Source organism: Mus caroli, chromosome 2 (assembly GCF_900094665.2).
Source record: "Mus caroli chromosome 2, CAROLI_EIJ_v1.1, whole genome shotgun sequence".
NCBI lineage: Eukaryota > Metazoa > Chordata > Mammalia > Rodentia > Muridae > Mus > Mus caroli.
Genome location: NC_034571.1, coordinates 138,173,711 through 138,192,464, shown reverse-complemented (window position 1 = coordinate 138,192,464; position 18,754 = coordinate 138,173,711). Strand labels below are relative to the sequence as shown.

At 43.4% G+C, this 18,754-nt stretch overlaps 1 protein-coding gene across 2 annotated transcripts in view; it reads right to left on the bottom strand.

Annotated features, from left to right (window-relative positions):
* Cfap61 (cilia and flagella associated protein 61) overlaps positions 1 to 18,754 on the bottom strand; it is a 260,144-nt gene that overhangs the window by 221,550 nt on the left and 19,840 nt on the right. The window contains exons 7-8 of one of the 2 annotated variants that reach the window (XM_021156892.2): positions 9,986 to 10,118; positions 278 to 437 (exon numbers count right to left, since the gene is read on the bottom strand). In XM_021156892.2, the coding sequence (XP_021012551.1) occupies positions 278 to 437; positions 9,986 to 10,118 (293 nt within the window). The remainder of the gene's footprint in view (positions 1 to 277; positions 438 to 9,985; positions 10,119 to 18,754) is intronic. The other variant, XM_021156893.2, reaches the window with a different exon arrangement.

Here is an 18,754-nt window from a genome sequence, read left to right as displayed (position 1 = left end):
CATACTACAGAAGGTATGAAGAAAATCTAAAATGCTAGCAATTAGCTCACTTCTATAAGCAAACATTCTAAATGTGGGAACCTTTAGCTTTAATTAAACCACGTCTAACTCCAGCTGTGCAGGCTTGTTTCTGGCCCCACAGATTTTGCAAAAATGTGAATAATCATGTAAAGTACTGCACAAATGGGACTGGAGGAGACTTTCAGCAAAGAAATAGCACAGCTGTGTGTAAGACATATATGGAATTTTCTGTTTCATCCTGGGATGGCTACTATACCTTCACCTTCTTCAAGACTTGGTTCACGGGATGGTTTCAGAATATCATCAGGATGTGGGGTGCAGAATCCATGGAAAGGGCCCAGGTCAAAGCATTCGTGTAGCAGGGGCAAGTTCACACTGGTGCACACGCTCATGAACCCGACAGCCTTGCCTTCCACCTGGAACACGGGAACACAGCCGCCTTTCAGACTTCAGGTGATGACTGCCATGCAATTGTCACAAGAGCATAGCGTGTGGCTCACTGGTAGCTTGGGAGGCACTCCGAGTTATTTAAGGGCAGAAGGCCAAGAGGTTCTGGTGTCTGGTACCATGCATGGGATACACAACACGCTCAAAGGCACATCCAACAAGTGACCACTGTGGATGGTCTTAACAGTTGGGAAGAAACTTGGGGCACTGGTCAGAGCATTCTTAAGGAGTCACCACTGAAATGCTACATGTGACCTCTTTCTGAGTGACTCTTCACCACCCCCAACCCTCGCCCACCTATTCCACTCCCTCGACTATGTGTGTGTGTGTGTGAGAGGGGGGGGGCGCTTGTTTGCTTGCTTTTCTTTTTACTCATCCATAAGCCCTGACCTTGGGTGCCTTTCTCCCCCTGCCCTTCCTACACATCACGGACAGCTCTTAGTGAAGGGGGTCGTCCCTGAACCCATCAGATGAACTCCAACTTAGAGAGCAGTCACACATTCAGGGCTCCTTAACAGAGAGAAACTCTTCACTATCTCTTGAGTTCACTTACTGAGTACTTGACTGGTCTGAGAGGAGAAGTGAAGAAAGGTGGTTTGGTGGGAAACAGCTCAATGAAGTCTGCCCTGATCTATAAACCAAACAAACGCTCAGCACACTGAGACATCAGCACCAGGTACTGAAGTTCATGCAATGCTCACTGCGATTTTACTCTCTGATCGTTGACATTTTTAAAAAAGATTTATTTATTTTGTATGATATATATATATATATATATACATATACATATATATATATATATACATATATGATCTATGTGCCAGAAGAGAGCATCAGACCCCATTATAGATGGGAGCCACCATGTGGTTGCTGGGAAATAAACTCAGGAGCTCTGGAAGAGCAGTCAGTGAGTGTTCTTAACCTCTGAGCCATCTCTTCAACCCAGATTTTTGACATTTTTTGATGAGGAACACAGGCTCTCAGGAAGCTGAGTGACTGACTGACTGACCCAGCCATTCTATTCAGGAAGTGGGCTCACTGGTACTCTGCATCACTCATTCTCGAGAAGTTACCACCTCCACACAAATGGCAGCTGCTTTAACATCCTGAGTCAGGGAAGGGAGCGGCAATAGTGTTTGGATGGTACGGAAAAAGACATTCTTTCTCCAAGACACCTTTGTGTGCTTGAAAAACAAATGGGAGATGCTTTTGATTTTCAAGCAGTCTTTTTAGAAATGAATTTTCCTTGCATATTCTTTCCTTTCCCGGACCCCTCCCCAAATGATACTTGCTATAAAAGGCTGATTTACACAGCTGCTTTATAAAGCCATTGACACTTTAATGAAAGTCCAAAACAAACATTTTAATTTTTTCCCCAAATAACAAGTAATTGTTTGTCTTGTTTGTACTCCTGAACAAAGGCTGTGTAGCTGCACTTGTCTGGCTTCTCTATAATTTCAGGCCCAAGACTCAGCAGACGCTGATTAACCAATCCATCTACCATATGTGCAGAAAGAGACGGCCAGCCTCACTCCCGGCAGGGAAAATTGGCATCCATCTTGGTTCACATGGAGATGTCCTTCTCATCTACAGCCGTGCTGGCGCAGCGAAACTTGCATGGCCTGAAATACCTTTTGCTGGCTTCATGGCGAGCTGCATGTGCATGATAAGAATGTATTATTTATAAGACCGCTGTTAGTAATGAGCTATTACACTAATGGCTCATTGTGTTGGGGATTTGATTTCAAATGGCATGGATCACACATTCTGATGAAAATGAGAAAAACATGTTTTGCCATTAGGAACAAAGATTTAGCATCTTCCAATTCCACAACCTGTTATAGTACCATCTCTCGGCGAGGCCTGTAACAACTTACAAAAGCCCACCATCAGAGACGGCGGCAGAGCAAGAACGGATGGCGGACATATCTCTTCTGTTCTTTGGTTTTTCTTCAAATGACTGCCTTGAGATAGACCGTTCTGAATTATCAGTTTGCGGGACGGCCATGGGCATGTTGGTGTGCATGTCCCTTTACAGTGTGCGAAGGCATTGGCTGCTGTTATTGTTCAGCGGACAGAGGTGTTTCTTGCGGTCCAAGCCTCCTCACACTGGCAGACAAAACTCGAGGCTTTTCTTTTCTTGTCTGTCCTGTGAATCTTCATGATGACACAGAGAAGGTTTAGGTCACTGGAAAACCATCTAGGAGCTTGTCTTGTCTTCACAAATAGGTCTAACTCTCCTATACATGAGCTCTTTAACATTCATAACTCCACCCCCAAAGCCCTAGTCAGGCATCCCTTTCTAGTGACCATATTTCACAATGAGGGGTTTTGTCCTCGTTGTGACCGTTACTGGCTTTGAGCCCCTTCTCTTGGTGCCAAGTGCATGGCTAACCTGGCAGGCTCTCTCCCGCCTGCAGGTCAGTGGTGCTTTCTCGGACCACTGCTGCCCGTGTCCTGGATGATGCCAAAACAGACGCTCTGCCCATCTGTCTCTAGGAGCCGCCTTGGCCTCCAACCGCCCTTCCTTGAAATCTCAGCTTGAAGTAAACACCAGATGTCAAAGTACAGTTATGACACGGATCCTGCAGCAAAGCCACAGCTCAAAACTCGTCCAAAGTAGCAGAGAGAACAAAGAAAGTCCTCACAGCCAACAATTCTTTAACAAGTCAGTGATCTTCCTCCTAACTCAAGCCATGCTCTCAAGCATTCTACGTGAACAGCCTGAAACCATCCTGTACTGGATTGGGAAGAGGCACACTTGATGCACTTTGTCCTGCTACGTCTGGTCAGTAGTTGTGGCTGCCCTAATACATGGTATATGTTGGCAAACGCTGATTCAGTTTTGGGAAGAAATGCCCAGATATGTAGTGCTTGCCAATGGTAAAATACTGTCATCATGGTAGTTTCAAGTTGCCAACCAATGTCATCAAATGGGAAGTAGGGAAGAAATAATGCAGTGCCAGGCTATTATATACTATGTCTACTAGATAAGACCACAGACAAACATCCCCAAGAGCTACATAACACTAAAAGAAATCCAATTACAGCATTTAAACATTATTTACTATAATTCCTTACACGGTAATTTTATACCAGTGCCCCCCCCCTTTTTTTTTGTCTTTGGAGACAGGGTCACATGTAGTCTATAGCCTTGAATTGGCTATATGGCTGTGGGTGACCTTGAACTTTTGATCCTCCCATCTTTGTCTCTTAAGTGCTAGAATTACAGGTGTGTGCCACCATGTTGGGTTTATATGGCAGGAACACTACCCACTGACCTACATCCCCAGCCTTTATAAGGTTTCGATAATGGCTATGTTCAGCAAATAGCTTGCAAGTTTCCTGAGGATTTCACAACTAGCTCTCTGAAGCTAAACCAAGTTGGCTCCAACAAACCTTTGCTCAGAGACCCCTAAAGAGACAACTCCAGAATGGCAGGTGTGCGGAAGTAGAAATTTCTGGTTTCTCTAACAATTCAGTTGTGTCATGTGATGCTTTCTGCAAACTGTTTTGTGAGAGGGCATGTGATGTTTTGCTGAAGACAGACACCTGAGAGGGCACGTGATGTTTAGAAAGAATGTAAATGGAGCCCCACAAACAATGAGAGGATGTGCTTGCATTGCTACACTGTGCAGTGTTTCAGTGGGCTTTGCTGGTCTTCGCTGGTCTTCACTTTGTAGAGAGAAATGTGTCAAAGATCTTCTCCTGGTATTCCAGCTTTTTCTGGCTGCTTCAACTGACTTCTGCCGATTTGGAGGAGCCTTGCCGTTTCTGCTGGATTGTGCCAACACTACTGGTTCATGTTTGGTGTTTGCTACTGAACTGGACTGCTGATATCCAGAGAGTGAAGAGCCGAATCGCCCCAAGGAACTATTTCTAAACAGGTCCACAACATCCTTTTCCTTTTAACCTTCTTTTTCTCTACCTCTGGTCAGTGGGTTAGAAGGGAGGTTGAAAACTTTAAAAACCCTAAAGGATGTTTTGGAAAAAAAAAAATCTAAGTCTACAATGTGTGTGGAGGGTAGGACCATTTAACTTGACCCCCAGAAGGCTTCAGATACAAGATGCTCTGCTCACACTGATCCCCAGCCAGGCTCCTGTACTCAGGCCCTACCTCTTCCCTTGCCCTTGACTGAAATCTGTGATCTCCTCTCAATGGGACATAAAGCTTCTGGTGTCTGAGGCAGTGCAGGCTTTGGGGGAGACTGGGCTAGACTCCCTCACCTCCTCCGGGACTCCAACAGGCTCAGCACTGCCATTGCCAACCTGTGGCTTTGTTTGCTTCGAAGTTCACACATGGATGTTCCCAAGTTCAAGAAATAGACCAAGAAAGAGAACAAGGCAGAGCTCACTGTGGCTGCTGAAGATCACTTCCTCAAGTCATCTGGGATGGCGCTAGCATCTTAAATAAAACCAGACAACTAAAAGACTTCTACAAACCATGGCTGTATTGAACAGGACACCAACTGGAAAGGAAGAGCCAAAGTCCTGAGTCAGCCACTGTGTTATCTGTTCCCTGTAGGTTTCAGTGGTGAAGTAAAAACCCTATTTTTCAAAATGGTGCTGCTTATGCCCAAATGCTTCCTGACCCTTCCTTTTGTCATTAGCCTAGAGCTAACTGAGAACATGTGAAAGCAAGTCTTTGAAGGGCCAGTAAAAAATTTAAATATATAAAACAAATTAAACTAAAATCTTCAGTGTACTGTCTCAGATCCTAAGTTTTAGGGCTGGCTCCCGTTTTCAGGGATACATACCCACAGGTGTCTCACTTCATCCCACCCTTCCCTAGAGTGTTTCACTGCTGAGTGGCTGAAGAGAGCCAGCAACCAGACCACATACCAGAATCATGTGGGGAGCTTTAAACACTTAATGATTCAGAGAGTGACAGCACACACCTATACTCTGAACTACTTGGTAAACTGAGGCAGGAGAATGGCTTATACCCAGGGCTTGGAGTGTCCAGCTTAGACAATGATCCTATGTGGCTGTTTTGCTTGTGAACTTAGCCTTTAATGGCTGAGCCATCTCTCCAGCCTCAGAGTCTATTTAATATAAGGTATAACATACTTACTAAAGCAAACAAGCAAACAAAAAAACTGGGGACCTCCCTCAAAAGATCGATTTGATTGGCCCAAGTTTACCTTGGACACCAGGATTTTAAAAATTGATATAATTCATTTACTAAAAGCTAACTTTTCATAAATATACAACTCAGTGGCTTTTAGTATATCATAAAATTGTATAACCATTATGTAATGCCATAGATTTTATCCACACTGCCTCAAAGAAAAACCAAGAACACCCCCTACCCCTAACTTCTTTCTCTCTACACAAGACTTGCCTATTCTGAGCTTTCAGATATATGTTATTATATAGTATGTGGTCCCTGTGCCTGGCTTCTTTCCAGAACGTTTTCAAATGTGTTGTGACAAGTATCACTACTCTATTCCCTTTTATTTCCTAATAATATTCCATTATCACTATACTATTCCTTTTCAGCCATTCATCAGTAGATATACAGTTGGGTGGTTTTCATCTGTGGGATATTATAAATAATACCACCATGGATATTTGTGTAAAAGCCCGGGCAGAAATGTGTTTCCTTCTTAGCTCTGGCCATTTGTTAGCTGGGGCACATCCTTTTGGCTTTGACAGGTCCAGAAACTGAGTATTTGGGTTTCCACAAATAAAGTAACTCATTTCTGTAGATTCTCCTTCCCCCCTCTGTGGACTCCACTTACCTGACACTCTTTACCTTATCACTCCCTGGCTACTCCAGCAAAATAGTCAACTTCAGATCAAAAAGAGGAATTTTTCAATGTCTTCTCCACTCCTCCCAATTCTAAACCCTAAAAGAAGGGACTCCATATTCTTTACCATGGACCTGAACTCTACTCAGAGCCCCCACCATGTTGCTGTCTGTTTGACTGTCTATGAGAGTAATAACTCTTCAGATAGATAGATAGATAGATAGATAGATAGATAGATAGATAGATAGACAACTCTTGTCACCTCCATATGTCCTTAAATTCCAAACCAAAACCTTCATTATTTACTATTATTGTTATTGTTGTTGTTGGTAGTAGTAGTAGTAGTAGTAGTAGTAGTAGTAGTATTGCTGTTGTTATTGCTACCACCACCTACGAGGAGTAAAATTATCTCGCTGCAGTTTTTGTTGTTGTTGTTGTATTTTGTTTTGCTTTTGAAACAAAGTAGCCTCCCTAGATTGGGTTTGTACTTGGGATCCTCCTGCCTTGGTTCTGGGTAACAAGGATTACAGATGTGCACCAACATGCCAAGTTTCACTGTGCTTTTGAATTATATGTCCAAAATACCTAATAAAACTGGCATCTTAAGATTTGGAAGGACTTCTCTGCATGCACCTGCACCAACTGATGATTTCTGTATCTTTTTCTGGGGGCGGGGGAGGGGAGGTGTCAATCAAGCCCTTTGGCCACATCTAATTTAGAGTATTTGTCTCTTCATCGCTGTAAGAAGGATGACGGTGGCATGAAGTTGGCACAGAGTCTGAATGCCTCCCAGGAGAATCTCATAGTCACCAACTCTGTGAAGCCTGATGTGAAAGCAAGCCTCAAACTGCTCCTCTTATTACAGAGAATATTTGATTTCAAGTTTCAAGAAAAGTAATATTCTTTAAGACACCACACAAGTTTCATCAAATAAGAAATGAGAGTGTGAAGAATGAATCCCTAAAAATATCACCCAGAACCAAAATTGCAAATTCCAATCTTTTAATGCTTTTCAATCCACTGGCACAGAAATCTTTTTAAGATGAAATTTAAATATCCATTTGAAAAGTTTAAAAAAAAAACATAATTATTATTCTAATAATGAACAGGATGGGTGTGGATCCAAGGGTGCTACTGAATTCATGTTTGCTAATTATTATTTTTAAAGAGGTTTTACATTTTTAAATTTACTGTAGTAAATATTACGTGTGTGTGTGTGTGTGATGTGGGACGCATTTGCCAAAACGAACATACAGAGCTCAAAGAGTGATCTTTTCATGACTTCCCAGGATTAAACTCAGGTCACTGGACTTACAGGGCAAGTGACCTTATCCTTCAAGCTATCTCACCAACCCATGCTATAGTATATGTAAATAACAAGCCCAAAAATTCACTCAGGCTCTTCTCCATCATTTCTCCCCCTGGCACACCAGCCCTCACTGTGGAAGTTGAGCTGTGCAGTTATAGTGGGTAGAAGATCCACCCTAGATGTGAATGATAGCATTCCAGGACCAACGGGAAGGTTCTCCTTTTCCTTAATATAAAATGCAAGTCCCTCGTGCAGCAACACAGAGAAAAGAAGCAGAGACCATGGAGGAATGAATGATGCTCACTGGATTGCCTTCTTCCTAACCTTGCTTTTTAGAGAATCCAGGACCACCTGGGATGGGCCCTCTCCCATCAATCACCAATCAAGAAAATGCCCCAACAGACATGTCCACAGGCCAATCTATGAAGATAATTCCTTAATTAAGTTTCCTTCTTCCCAAGTAATTCCAGTCTGTGTCGACTTGATAAAAAATAATCAAACCAGCATAGACTACAATGGCCCAAAGCCTCAACTAAAATCAAATGCTCCCTACAGCAAAGCAGACCCCATGAATATCAGTTTCAACTCTTAAGATTACTGAAGTGTCAAGTTCAGTGGTACAAAGTAGCAGGTGATTCTGCTGTGGTCTGGAAGACCTGTTTCTACAGATCCGACATCAAGCACCTACCTCTATGCATTTATTCCCAGCTATCAGAATCCCACCAGGCAAATCAAGGAGGGGCCTCCTCTGGTAGGCAGGTAGCCGAGGCGTGCAGATGAGGGAGGTGTATCAGTGTGAACGTCTCCAGAGTGAGTAGACAATGAAGAGGGGGGTTATAAGACTCTTGGGTGTGCTTACACTAGCTACCTGGGGCCTCCGGTTGGGCTGAACACCCTAAGGCTAGCTGGCTTAATCCTCTCCCTCCTCTGTCGCTTGAGGAATGAGGTCCTTGGGTTTCCCAGTTCCAAATCAAAACAATATGGGCTCCCTCTTTTGGTCCCCAAAGAACAAAGTGAGAGTAGACCTACTACTCTCACTTCCTTAGAAAAACTAGAAACTACAAGTGTTATGTACATGTTTTTAATTTTTGTATTTAGCACTAATTCAACTAAATTTAATCATATATAACATGGATCAAATCATGAGTGAATATTGGCCAAATACAAATTGAGAAACTCTCTACAATAGAACTCTCCTGTATTGGTTGAAGACATTCCTGTTTGGGAAAAGTAATGAAGGGTTAGGGAGCTGTTTCTGATTTAAGGATTAAAGAGGCAGGACACTGAATACAACAAGTGGCCTGGGCTTTTCCATACAAGACACCATTGGGGCTGTCAGTGAAACCTGCCTGAGGTCTACAGATGAGCCACTGGGATGGCTAGACTTGGACCATCACACTCTAGTTACAAGCTTTGCAGGGGAAACACTTAGGTATTTGGCATGAGTGAGGCATTACACCAGCAACTTACTTTCACAGGATTCTAAATAAATATATAGACATGTCCATGGATAATGGAGACAGAGAAAGGATAAGAGGGAGATGAATGACAGACAGACAGACAGAAAGACAGACATTGCCGAAAGTAATCAAGAGAATGATAAAATAAGGAAAAACCTCTGCTACCTAGGGAATTTATACTTGTAAGCTTTACTGTGAGTGTGAAATTGCATCAAAACAACTTCAAAAGGTAAAATAAAGTCACTTTCTAAGTCAGACAAAGTCTTCCTGGCAGCAGAGTTTAACATCACGGGATATCCAGAAATCTCCCATATTCGTCTCTGTGGGATCTTATCCTTTCCCCCATCTCTAGTCATATTTCTAAAGACAAGAGTCCACGGTAGTCTGGTCACTTTGGATAACCTCACAAGGGGTTAACTCTGGGAAGGATACAGGAGCTGGCTTGGCATTTCCTGGAAGGGTGTGCAGGAGGGCAGGACATCTAACCATACTGTGAGCCCTGAGAGCATATACTGGGAAAACTGTGGTGTGGCTCAGTCCTAGCACATACCTTTAATCAGAGATACTTTTTTGTAAACGAGATTAAATAAAGTCAACCATAGGTCACGAGATGGAGCAGGCAACCCACTGACAGGAAGTGAACACAGGAAAAAAAAAAAAAAACGTGGAGTGTGAGAGGGAGTCAGGAGGCTAGAGAGATGCACAGGAAGTAGAAAGGAGGGACATTCAGTTGGAAGGGTTACTGGTTTCTTCCTTCTGGGATGTCCATTGAAGACGAAGGTCAGCTGGGTGCTTTCTCTGCCTCTCTGAGCTAGCAGGCTTTCACCCTAGTGTCTGCCTCCTGAGTCTTCATTTGGTAAAATCGAACCATCAGGATTTTTGTTTTAAAATCAACAGCTGGGCACATCAGCTCCACGGGTGCTCAGCAAGCCAGGGGAGCATGACTCATTCCTCTCTTTTCTTTCACTCTGTCCCCAGGAAGATCTGTCACCAACCTCACACACCACAGCATGATGGTCTTTATCTTGGGCCTCGATCAGTTCGGCCAAGAAGTATTCACCATAAATTTCCTTCAGAGTGTTGTCGTAGTGCATAAATATTGGCATGAGATCATCATGGTCTTCTACCCTGTGAAACAGAAAGCCTTCAGTTTAGGGTTTGCTCCACCCACTGCATCCCTTCCACGGAGCACCTACTGTGCTCCACCCCTGTTCTAAGTGCCAAAGATACAGCAACGTTCTCATGAAATGAGCTGACTGATAAACTTCAGTGGCGTCAAATATCTCAAATAACACTATGTTCCCTGGGATGAAGTGTCTGACAGTGACCAGGAGAGGAGGGGCGGGGGATAATATGGGCAGAGGGGTCAGCATGGCTGGAGAATGGGAGGCAGGGCAGCATCTGCTAGGAACCAAAGGGCAGTTAAGGACAGCAGTTGGCAAAGGTGTTCTAAGGATCGTTACTTTTGTGACATCATCCCACAGTCCCTGCCCTGCTTTTTAATTTTTTAAACATCCAGAGTGTATGTGTGTGTGCACATATGTATGCATGCATGTGTGTGTGCATGTGTGTGCATGTGTGTGTGTGTCAGAAGATAGCTTGCAGGAGTCAGTCTTTCCATAATATGGGTTCCAGGGTTAGAACTCTGGTCACCAGGCTTGGCAGTGACTGCTGAACCATCTCACGGGCCCTACATGCTCTTTTTAATAGCTTCTATTCTGAGACAGCTCTACACTTTCTAGGAGGGAGACGTGCTATGAAGGTAATGAAGGCCTGCTCACCATTCTGGAGACTTTCACCTTGACTTCCATTCTCAGGACATTTTACAATGAATTACCCTTGACCCTACTTAAGGAAGCAGGAGCTAGGTTTGCTATCACACAGTGATGTGATCTTGGATTCCACTCCTTTCTTCTTTTCAGCATACCTTTGAGAACATTTACCTGACTTTTATTTTTCCTGACTATGATACAAAACTGTGTTCCTGATACAAAAAAAAAAAAAAAAAAAAAATCCCAACTTCACACAATTTCCCCCAGTGTGTTCTTTCTGACTTAACTATAAACCTTTATTTTCTCTACATTTCTCATTCATTACTTACCATGGTAGTAATCTTTACTATCCTGTTTTATCGTCTAGTGTGTTCTTTTTTTTTTTTTTAAAGATTTATTTATTTTATGTACAAGTATACTATAGCTGTTTTCAGACACACCACAAGAGGGCGTCAGATCCCATTACAGATGGTTGTGAGCCACCATGTAGTTGCTGGGAATTGAACTCAGGACCTCTGGAAGAGCAGTCAGTGCTCTTAACCGCTGAGCCACATCTCTCCAGCCCCTGGTGTGTTTTTTGTGAGGCTAATACTAGCCCCATCTACTGAGGGATCTGGATGTGTCTAAGGCTCAGGGCCTTACTCCATCTTTGCTGCTGTGCTTCTCCTGGCAATCGCAGGAGGCGGGCAGTGCCCCTTCCTGTTCAGATGGAGAAAAGCGATGCTACCAGGGATGGCGAGATCCCCTGCCTGAGACCACAGGGCTGCAGCAGAACCTGGCGACAAGCCCTAGCTGACAAAAGCCTATCTTCCCCAGCTCTGAAGCTCACAATGCCCTTTAAAATGGCATTCTTTGTGACGCTCTTTCTGAAAACCAGTAGCAAGATGCAAAATCACTTGAGAGATGTGTCCTTGGCTCAGTGACCAAAGTTCATCATCCAACCAGACAGGTCACAACTCCTCCCAGCCCCGAGACAACAACCTCCAGTCAGTCATAGCTGACTCCCATAAATTTGGAGTCTGAAGGAAATCTTCACCCAGACCCCAGACCTCTAGCAACACAGGCTCAACTGCTGGAATAATTTAGTCAGGCATATACATACATACATACATACATACATACATACATACATACATAGTGTGTGCCTGTGTGTATATATACATATGTACACACACATACACAAACATACATTTCAAGTATCTTGATGAAACTAATATACTTTAAAAAACAAAGACAGTATCAAACCTCACAGATGAACTGGGGATATGAATGGGCCACTTGCCTGGCATGCACAATCCCCATCACCACCTGGGCTACAAAACAAAAACATCAACTGAGTATGGTGATGTACACCTTTCATCTTAGCACTCAGGAGGTAAAGGCAAGCTGAGCTCTGTGAGTTCAAGGGCAGCCTGGACTACATAGTGAGCCCTAGTTCAGCCAGGAATACACAGTGAGACTCCCGACTCAAAACAAAAACAAAAATAAAACAAACAAAAAACCGCAGCGGCTCAGACCTCAGAGCTAAGAAGAGACCTATACCAAATACCAAACAGTCAAGTAGCAAAGGGAAAGGCATACATAACAGCTAGAAGATGAACCCTGGTCAACATGACTTGCAGATTCCCAGGAAGAGCTGCTACTGAGGACGTAGCTCAATGCAAAACCCTTCTCCTTCTCCTTCTGCCTGCTGAGAAGCCTGCAAAGGTACTTCACTGTCAAGACTTAGTTTTCTCAGTTAAGAAAGGAGTGGGGTGAGAACCCTGGGAGCTTGCAGTGAGGTGGCAGCAAGGATATGTTGTAGCCTGCTCCCTGCACCATGGCAGCCTCTCAGCAAGTGTTTGTTCTCTGTGTGAGGCCTCACACCCTCAGCAAAGAAAGAACCTAGAACACTCTATTCACTTCCCTCTTAACCTGCAAAAAAAGGCTTCTGTCTACAAGAGGCTTTTTTTCCTGTAAAAAGAATCCTGGATGATACTGTTCCGAAAAAATAAAATAAAATAACATTTTTAAAGAAAGAAAGTAGCCTCTAGTTCCATTTTAGAGCATTTTACCAAAAGTTAAGGTTCTACCAATGCATATTCATATGTTATTTTTCATGACTGGAAAAAAATAATTTAATTTTCTAATCATTTTTTAAGTGGCATGGTGGTTTGAATAAGAATGTCCCCATAGATTCATAGATTTGGATCTTAGTCACCAGGGAGTGGCACTACTTGAGGAGGATTAGGGAGGTGTGGCCTGGTTGGAGTAGATGTGTCACTGGGTGATTGGAAGTTTAAAACTGGCATGGAAATTTCAAAAAGCTCCTGCTATGCTCAGTGCTGCTGTCTCTGCCTGTAGCTCTCAGTTCCTCACCAGCTCCATGACTGCCACGCCTGCCACCACGCTACACGCCATGATGGTAATGGACTAAGCCTCTGAAACGAGAAGCAAGCCCCCAGCTAAATGTTTTCCTTTATAAGAACTGCCATGGTCGTGGTGACTCTTCACAGCAATAGAGTATTAACTAAGGCAAGTGGATTAAGACAGCTATCAATGTAAGAAAGCTACATACACAGTGAATACAAAGTATTCCTCTAGGCCAGGAGTCTGAACCCAGAGCCTGATTCAGTGCACAGCTCAACCCTCCTCAGAGACGCTCCTTGCAGTCGACGGCAGTTAGCCCAGAAACACAACTGGTCAGTGTACAGAGAATAGCTGACATCAGAAGGCTCTGCCCCAAATGGAATATCTGTGTTCTATCTCTTCCCTCGAGGCTCAGGGATCTCTGTGGAAGTGCTGTCAAAAAGACTGTAAAAGCCAGAAGTGAGAGGTGACTTCAAGGGAGCAGCGATTTTCAGACACAGAACAAATGTACATATATCAACTCATGAAGATTGTAAGGGCATGCGTAAGACCTACACAAGGTTTGCAGGACAAAAAGCCCAGCCATGGGAGAGAGAAAGTGGGCACAAAGTCCCTCCCCTAGCTGAGGAGCTAGCTTCACTCAACTGCAGCTGGGGGGGTGGGCAGGGTGGGGGGCAGTATCAGTTTTCTTCAATGAGTGAGACTCCTGGGGAAAGCCTCACACCCAGGAGTAGTCAGCCAACATAAACTAGAACAACTAGGCTGAAAGGGGAGAGGGGGAGGGAGGGAGGGAGGGAGAGAGAGAGAGAGAGAAAGGGAGAGAGAATACAAGAGTTGGGTAAGAGTTGCAGGAGAGAAATGGATATGATCGAAATAGATTATGTGAAATTCTCAAAGAATAAATGAAACCATTTTTTTTTTTTAAAGTTTGAGACTGAGTATGGTAGTGTATGACTTTAAGCCCAGCACAGGGTAGCATATGGGGACAGCAGACAGATTTCCACGAGTTCAAAGCCACCCTGGTCTACATAGTGAGTTACAGGACAGCCAATGCTACATAATGAATTCCTGTCTCAAAAACAAAACAGAAGAAAAAAAAATAATTTGAGACGGTGATGTTAACTACATTGATGTACATAGATTTGATCATTATATAGTGTAGATTTATATATGTACTTAATAAAATTGTGGCTCCGAGTTTTCATGAGTGTGTATATGTGTGTGTGTTTGTAAATGTTTCATATGGTGAAGAAACACATATTCATAATCTTAAACTAAAACAAATAATACTCAATATTAAAATCAGGAATAAAGATCTGGAGAGACAGCGAGCCCTGAGCCTAGCCATGAACCTTCCACTGCACATAACAAAGCTGTCCAAAATCGGACCTTAATACCAACTCTCCTGGGAAAAACACAAGAAGCAAACATCCAAAGCTTGGAGTTCTGAACACTGTCCCTTAAGCCCGTCTCCAAAATGGATAGAGGAACTTGCTCAACATACTAAATGCATTCCTTGGGGTAATCGATAATTTAAGATCTTGCATCATCCTTAGCGCTAATGATAATGGATGACATCAGCCTCAAAGTCTCAAATGGCATATGACAAAGGCCTGCCTCACAGAAAGAACACCTCGGCTAAGGAGAACCATCCATGCAGCAAAATCTCCAAGAGCCAGCACTCTAAAGCTGTGGGCACTGCCTATGGGGTCAGACGAGAGGACAGCCCCATCTCACTGTGAGCGAGGGTGGCAAGTTTACTGGGCGCATCCTGCCATTTGCAGGGTGTATCCCATCCCCATGGTGATGACCAATCCAGGGTTAATAACTCCATCAGCACAAAGAAGACTAGAAACAGAGTCCTGAAAAGCAGCCATTCCTTTGTATGTTCATTCAGAGTGCTGCTTGGGTGGAGAATTCGTGTGCTGGTCAGCGCTATCAACTATAAAATACTTTACTTTTAGGAGAACAGAAGGTCTAGCCCAGACAGACTTGTTCTCTTCTTGGGCACTCAAGTGTCCATCAGACCCTGAAAAACATGCCAGACCCCCCACACACACACACACAAATGGAGCTGAATTCAAGCCTTATAACCAATAGGCTGGCAAAGATACTCACTTGGCAATTTGTGTATCTTTCAAACTTAGGGCGTGGCAAAACTAAGAATGCCCTGTGTGGTGGCTCTAACCAGCTTTCCGGAAGACAAACGTATTCATCTTTCACTATGTCACCTCGCCAGGAGGTACATGGTGGCACCCTAGAGCCCAAGAACTCTTCCTAGCAACCCGGTCAAGCCTCTTGGTGACAGTTTCGCAGATTGCTTCATGGCTGCAACATCTTGTCCTCTCTGTATAATCAGCATTCTAGAGGGAAGGCACAGGCTGGCTTCCCTTGAGGCAGAGAGATGTGTGTAACACATGCTGCTAGCCAGGTCACTGTGCAAAATCCTCAGGTGGGAAATATTACCCCAGCTCGGCGAAAACAGCACAAAGGCAGCCTGCATGTCCAGGAAACGTCCCAGACCCTTCTGCTGGCCTCAAAGCTTCTTTATCTAAAGAGGCTGCACTCTCCAGTTAGACTTAAAAATATACTATTAAAAGAAGTTGCTACTTTAAATGTCACAAATACATTTTATTGTCGTGTATTTCAAAAAAAAAAATGAAGAATCCAATTTAGTTCTAAAGAATACAGCTTGCTTTGTCACATCATGCTTTTATCAAGAACAGTGTCTCAACATAGGACAGGGCAATGTAAAAGTTGTTGCCAACTATATGTTTCTTTTTCATCCTCTTGCAGGGGACGGGAGAAGTACCCTTTTCTTTCCAAGATCTCTTGTGCCCTCTAGTGGTCTTCTTATGGAAATTAACTTCCATCCTTTACACGGTCCTTTCTAGAACTTTAAAACTGGCGTTTAGAGTCAGTTAGCTTCGGATCATTGGAAAATGTGATCTTTTTAAGTGAGGTGGATTTTAAAAATCCAAACGTTCTGAGTGATTAGAAAGGCTTCAAAGCATGCAGCAGGCCATGTAAGTTCCCACCATCCGGACCACTGGGGTCCACGTGCCAATCTTGACAAAGGTAATCTACAGCTCCTGGAGGACTGTCCCCCAAACCATGTCTGGCAGAGAGATTGGTGACAAATTTCCTGGGGCACAAGAAAAGCCCCGGCTAAATGCTGTAATTGTTCTACGTTTCCTTTTAAAATGGGCTTGGATCTTCTTAACTTAGAGGTCAAAACATTAAATCCCCAGGAGCTGCTTAGAAGTCAAACTGGAAAAAAGCGTGAGACTATCAAATGTCTCGTAAAATTAACTTCTGGGGCTGGAGGGATGGTTCGGTGGTTAGGAGCGCTGGCTGCTCTTCCAGAGGACCCGGGGTTCAATTCCCAGCAACTACACCATTGCTCATCACCATCTGGAACTCCAGCTCCAGTGGACCCAATGCCTTCTTCTGGTACCAGTTATGCACATGGTGCAGGGACATACATTCAGAACTTTGTCTATTAAAAAGTAACTGCCTCAGGAAATGACAGGTAGGCTTTTGTTGTTGTTTGGGTTTTTTGGTTTGGTTTCCTTTGGTTTGTGTAACAACCCTGGCTTTCGTGGAACTTAATTTGTGGGCCAAGCTGGCCTTGAGAAAGGTACTTTTTAAAAACAAAACAAAACAAAAAAAGCTTGTTTTAAATGTTTTCTTTTTGCTTCTTAAATTTGTACTAATGCAAATGATACACACTTGTGAGATGTGTATTATGATTTTGGTACAAGTGTGCAACTGTAACAATCAAATTTGAGCACATTTTTTATCTCCTAAAACATTTACAGAGCTCCTGATTTCCTCTCTCCCAATGAAGGAAATTTTCATCTATTTGAGTCAACATGATTAACTGTAGTCATCTTCAAATAGGCAGGAAGCCAGGCAGAAAACCTCAAGCTACTTCACAGCAGTATATAACCCTTCTCTCGACTTAGTCTTCCTTAAACCCACAAGGACCTGGAAAAGAAGACCCCTCTACCACCACCACTCCAAGGCCAAGCCAGTCTTTCTAAGCCAGGCACATCTCACGTCCACCACCGAAGATTAATTAAGCACACTGTAGTTTTTAAAGGTGTGTCCAGTAGCAGCTTTGCTTTGTTTCCAACATAATGAAAGACAGGGAAGAGTAACTTCCTTAATTAGTGTCTGAGTAGAAGGGCAGATTACAGCATCATTTTCCACGCGGCTAAATCAAAGAGACAGGAGAAGGGATTACGGTGTTAATTCATTTGGTTCTGAATATGTTGCTAGTTAAATAGCGGAGGGATAATTACATCCCCAAACCCTTCCCTGGTTTACTGTCTTAAGAACTGTGTTCATCACCATTAATTATCAGTGCAAGTGGCTACTGATGAAACAGATGTCAAATGTGGAGGAAATAAGAGTAATGTGGTGGCTTAAGAGGCGTGCGGCCACGCCTACTCCACCACACTGTTCAAAAAATGCCTTTGTGTTTCTAGTGCTCTTAAGGGGGTAGGGTCCACACAAAGTTTCAAGATTTTAGACCCACAAGTTCTAAAACTCTGATCTGTTCATTTTGGATAGGGGGTTTTAAAAATGTTACACTTCTATACCTTCTTCAGGCAAAAGCATTGTCTGTGTCACTGTCTCCCCCTGAACTCGCTACTGTGCCCTCCTCTTAATGTATATGCCCCCTCCTCGTCTCTTTACACGGGGACAACATCCCCCTTGGGATTTGTTCCTTCGGATTTTCTGTGGTGTGAGCAAACAGAACAGTTAAGTCATCAAAGGCTGATGATCAAGACAAGTCATCCAAAGGTTTATTTCTAGCTTTGTGGGCCCTGCTCACTGGAAGACCGTAGCCCATGCTACAAAGTCTTAAGAGAGGAAAATGGGAAAAAAGAAAGAAAAAAAAAGGAGAGGATGAGAAGCCAAGGGAGAAATTGAGATGAGATAGGAACTATCAATTGCTGTAATTGAGGGTTAGTACTATCAACTTGACAAGATCTAGCATCATTGAAAGGTAACTCTCTGGTCACACCTGTGAGAGACTATCCAGGTTAGGTTAGTCTCTGGACACAGCTGGAGAAGGTTATCTTGATTATATTTATGGAGGTAGGAAGCCCTGACCACAGTGGGTGGCACCATTCCCTAACTGGGATCCTGGATTGTATAAACCTAGAAAGAGAGCCAGGCTGTAACAGGAGTTCCTGCTTCTTCTGCTACAGTGTAACCACTGTTACGGTGTTACAGTGTAACCACTGCTTCAAGCCCCTGTTGTCTTACTTTGCCAGGATTGGCTGTAGTCTTCAACTGTGAACTAGAAGGAACTTTTCCCCTTAATTTGCTTTGTCAGGGTATTTTATCACAGCAATCCAAAAGTTGTAAAACAGTACATAGATGGTGCCTAGGAGCCAGGCACTGGACTGAGGACAGCTTTTGTCTTTTCTCCTGTTTACCTATATCCTCAACAGGAGGGAGGGTACCAGGGAGTATGTTCACAAAGAAATTACCTCACTAAAAGGAATAAGAAATGGATCATTTTGATAGGCTGCTCGTGTGCATGGCACTTTGAGCAGTGCATTTATAAACAACTTTTCTAATGAAAAAAAAATGTCTTGGAGAACATGAGTAAGTCTTACTTTCCTC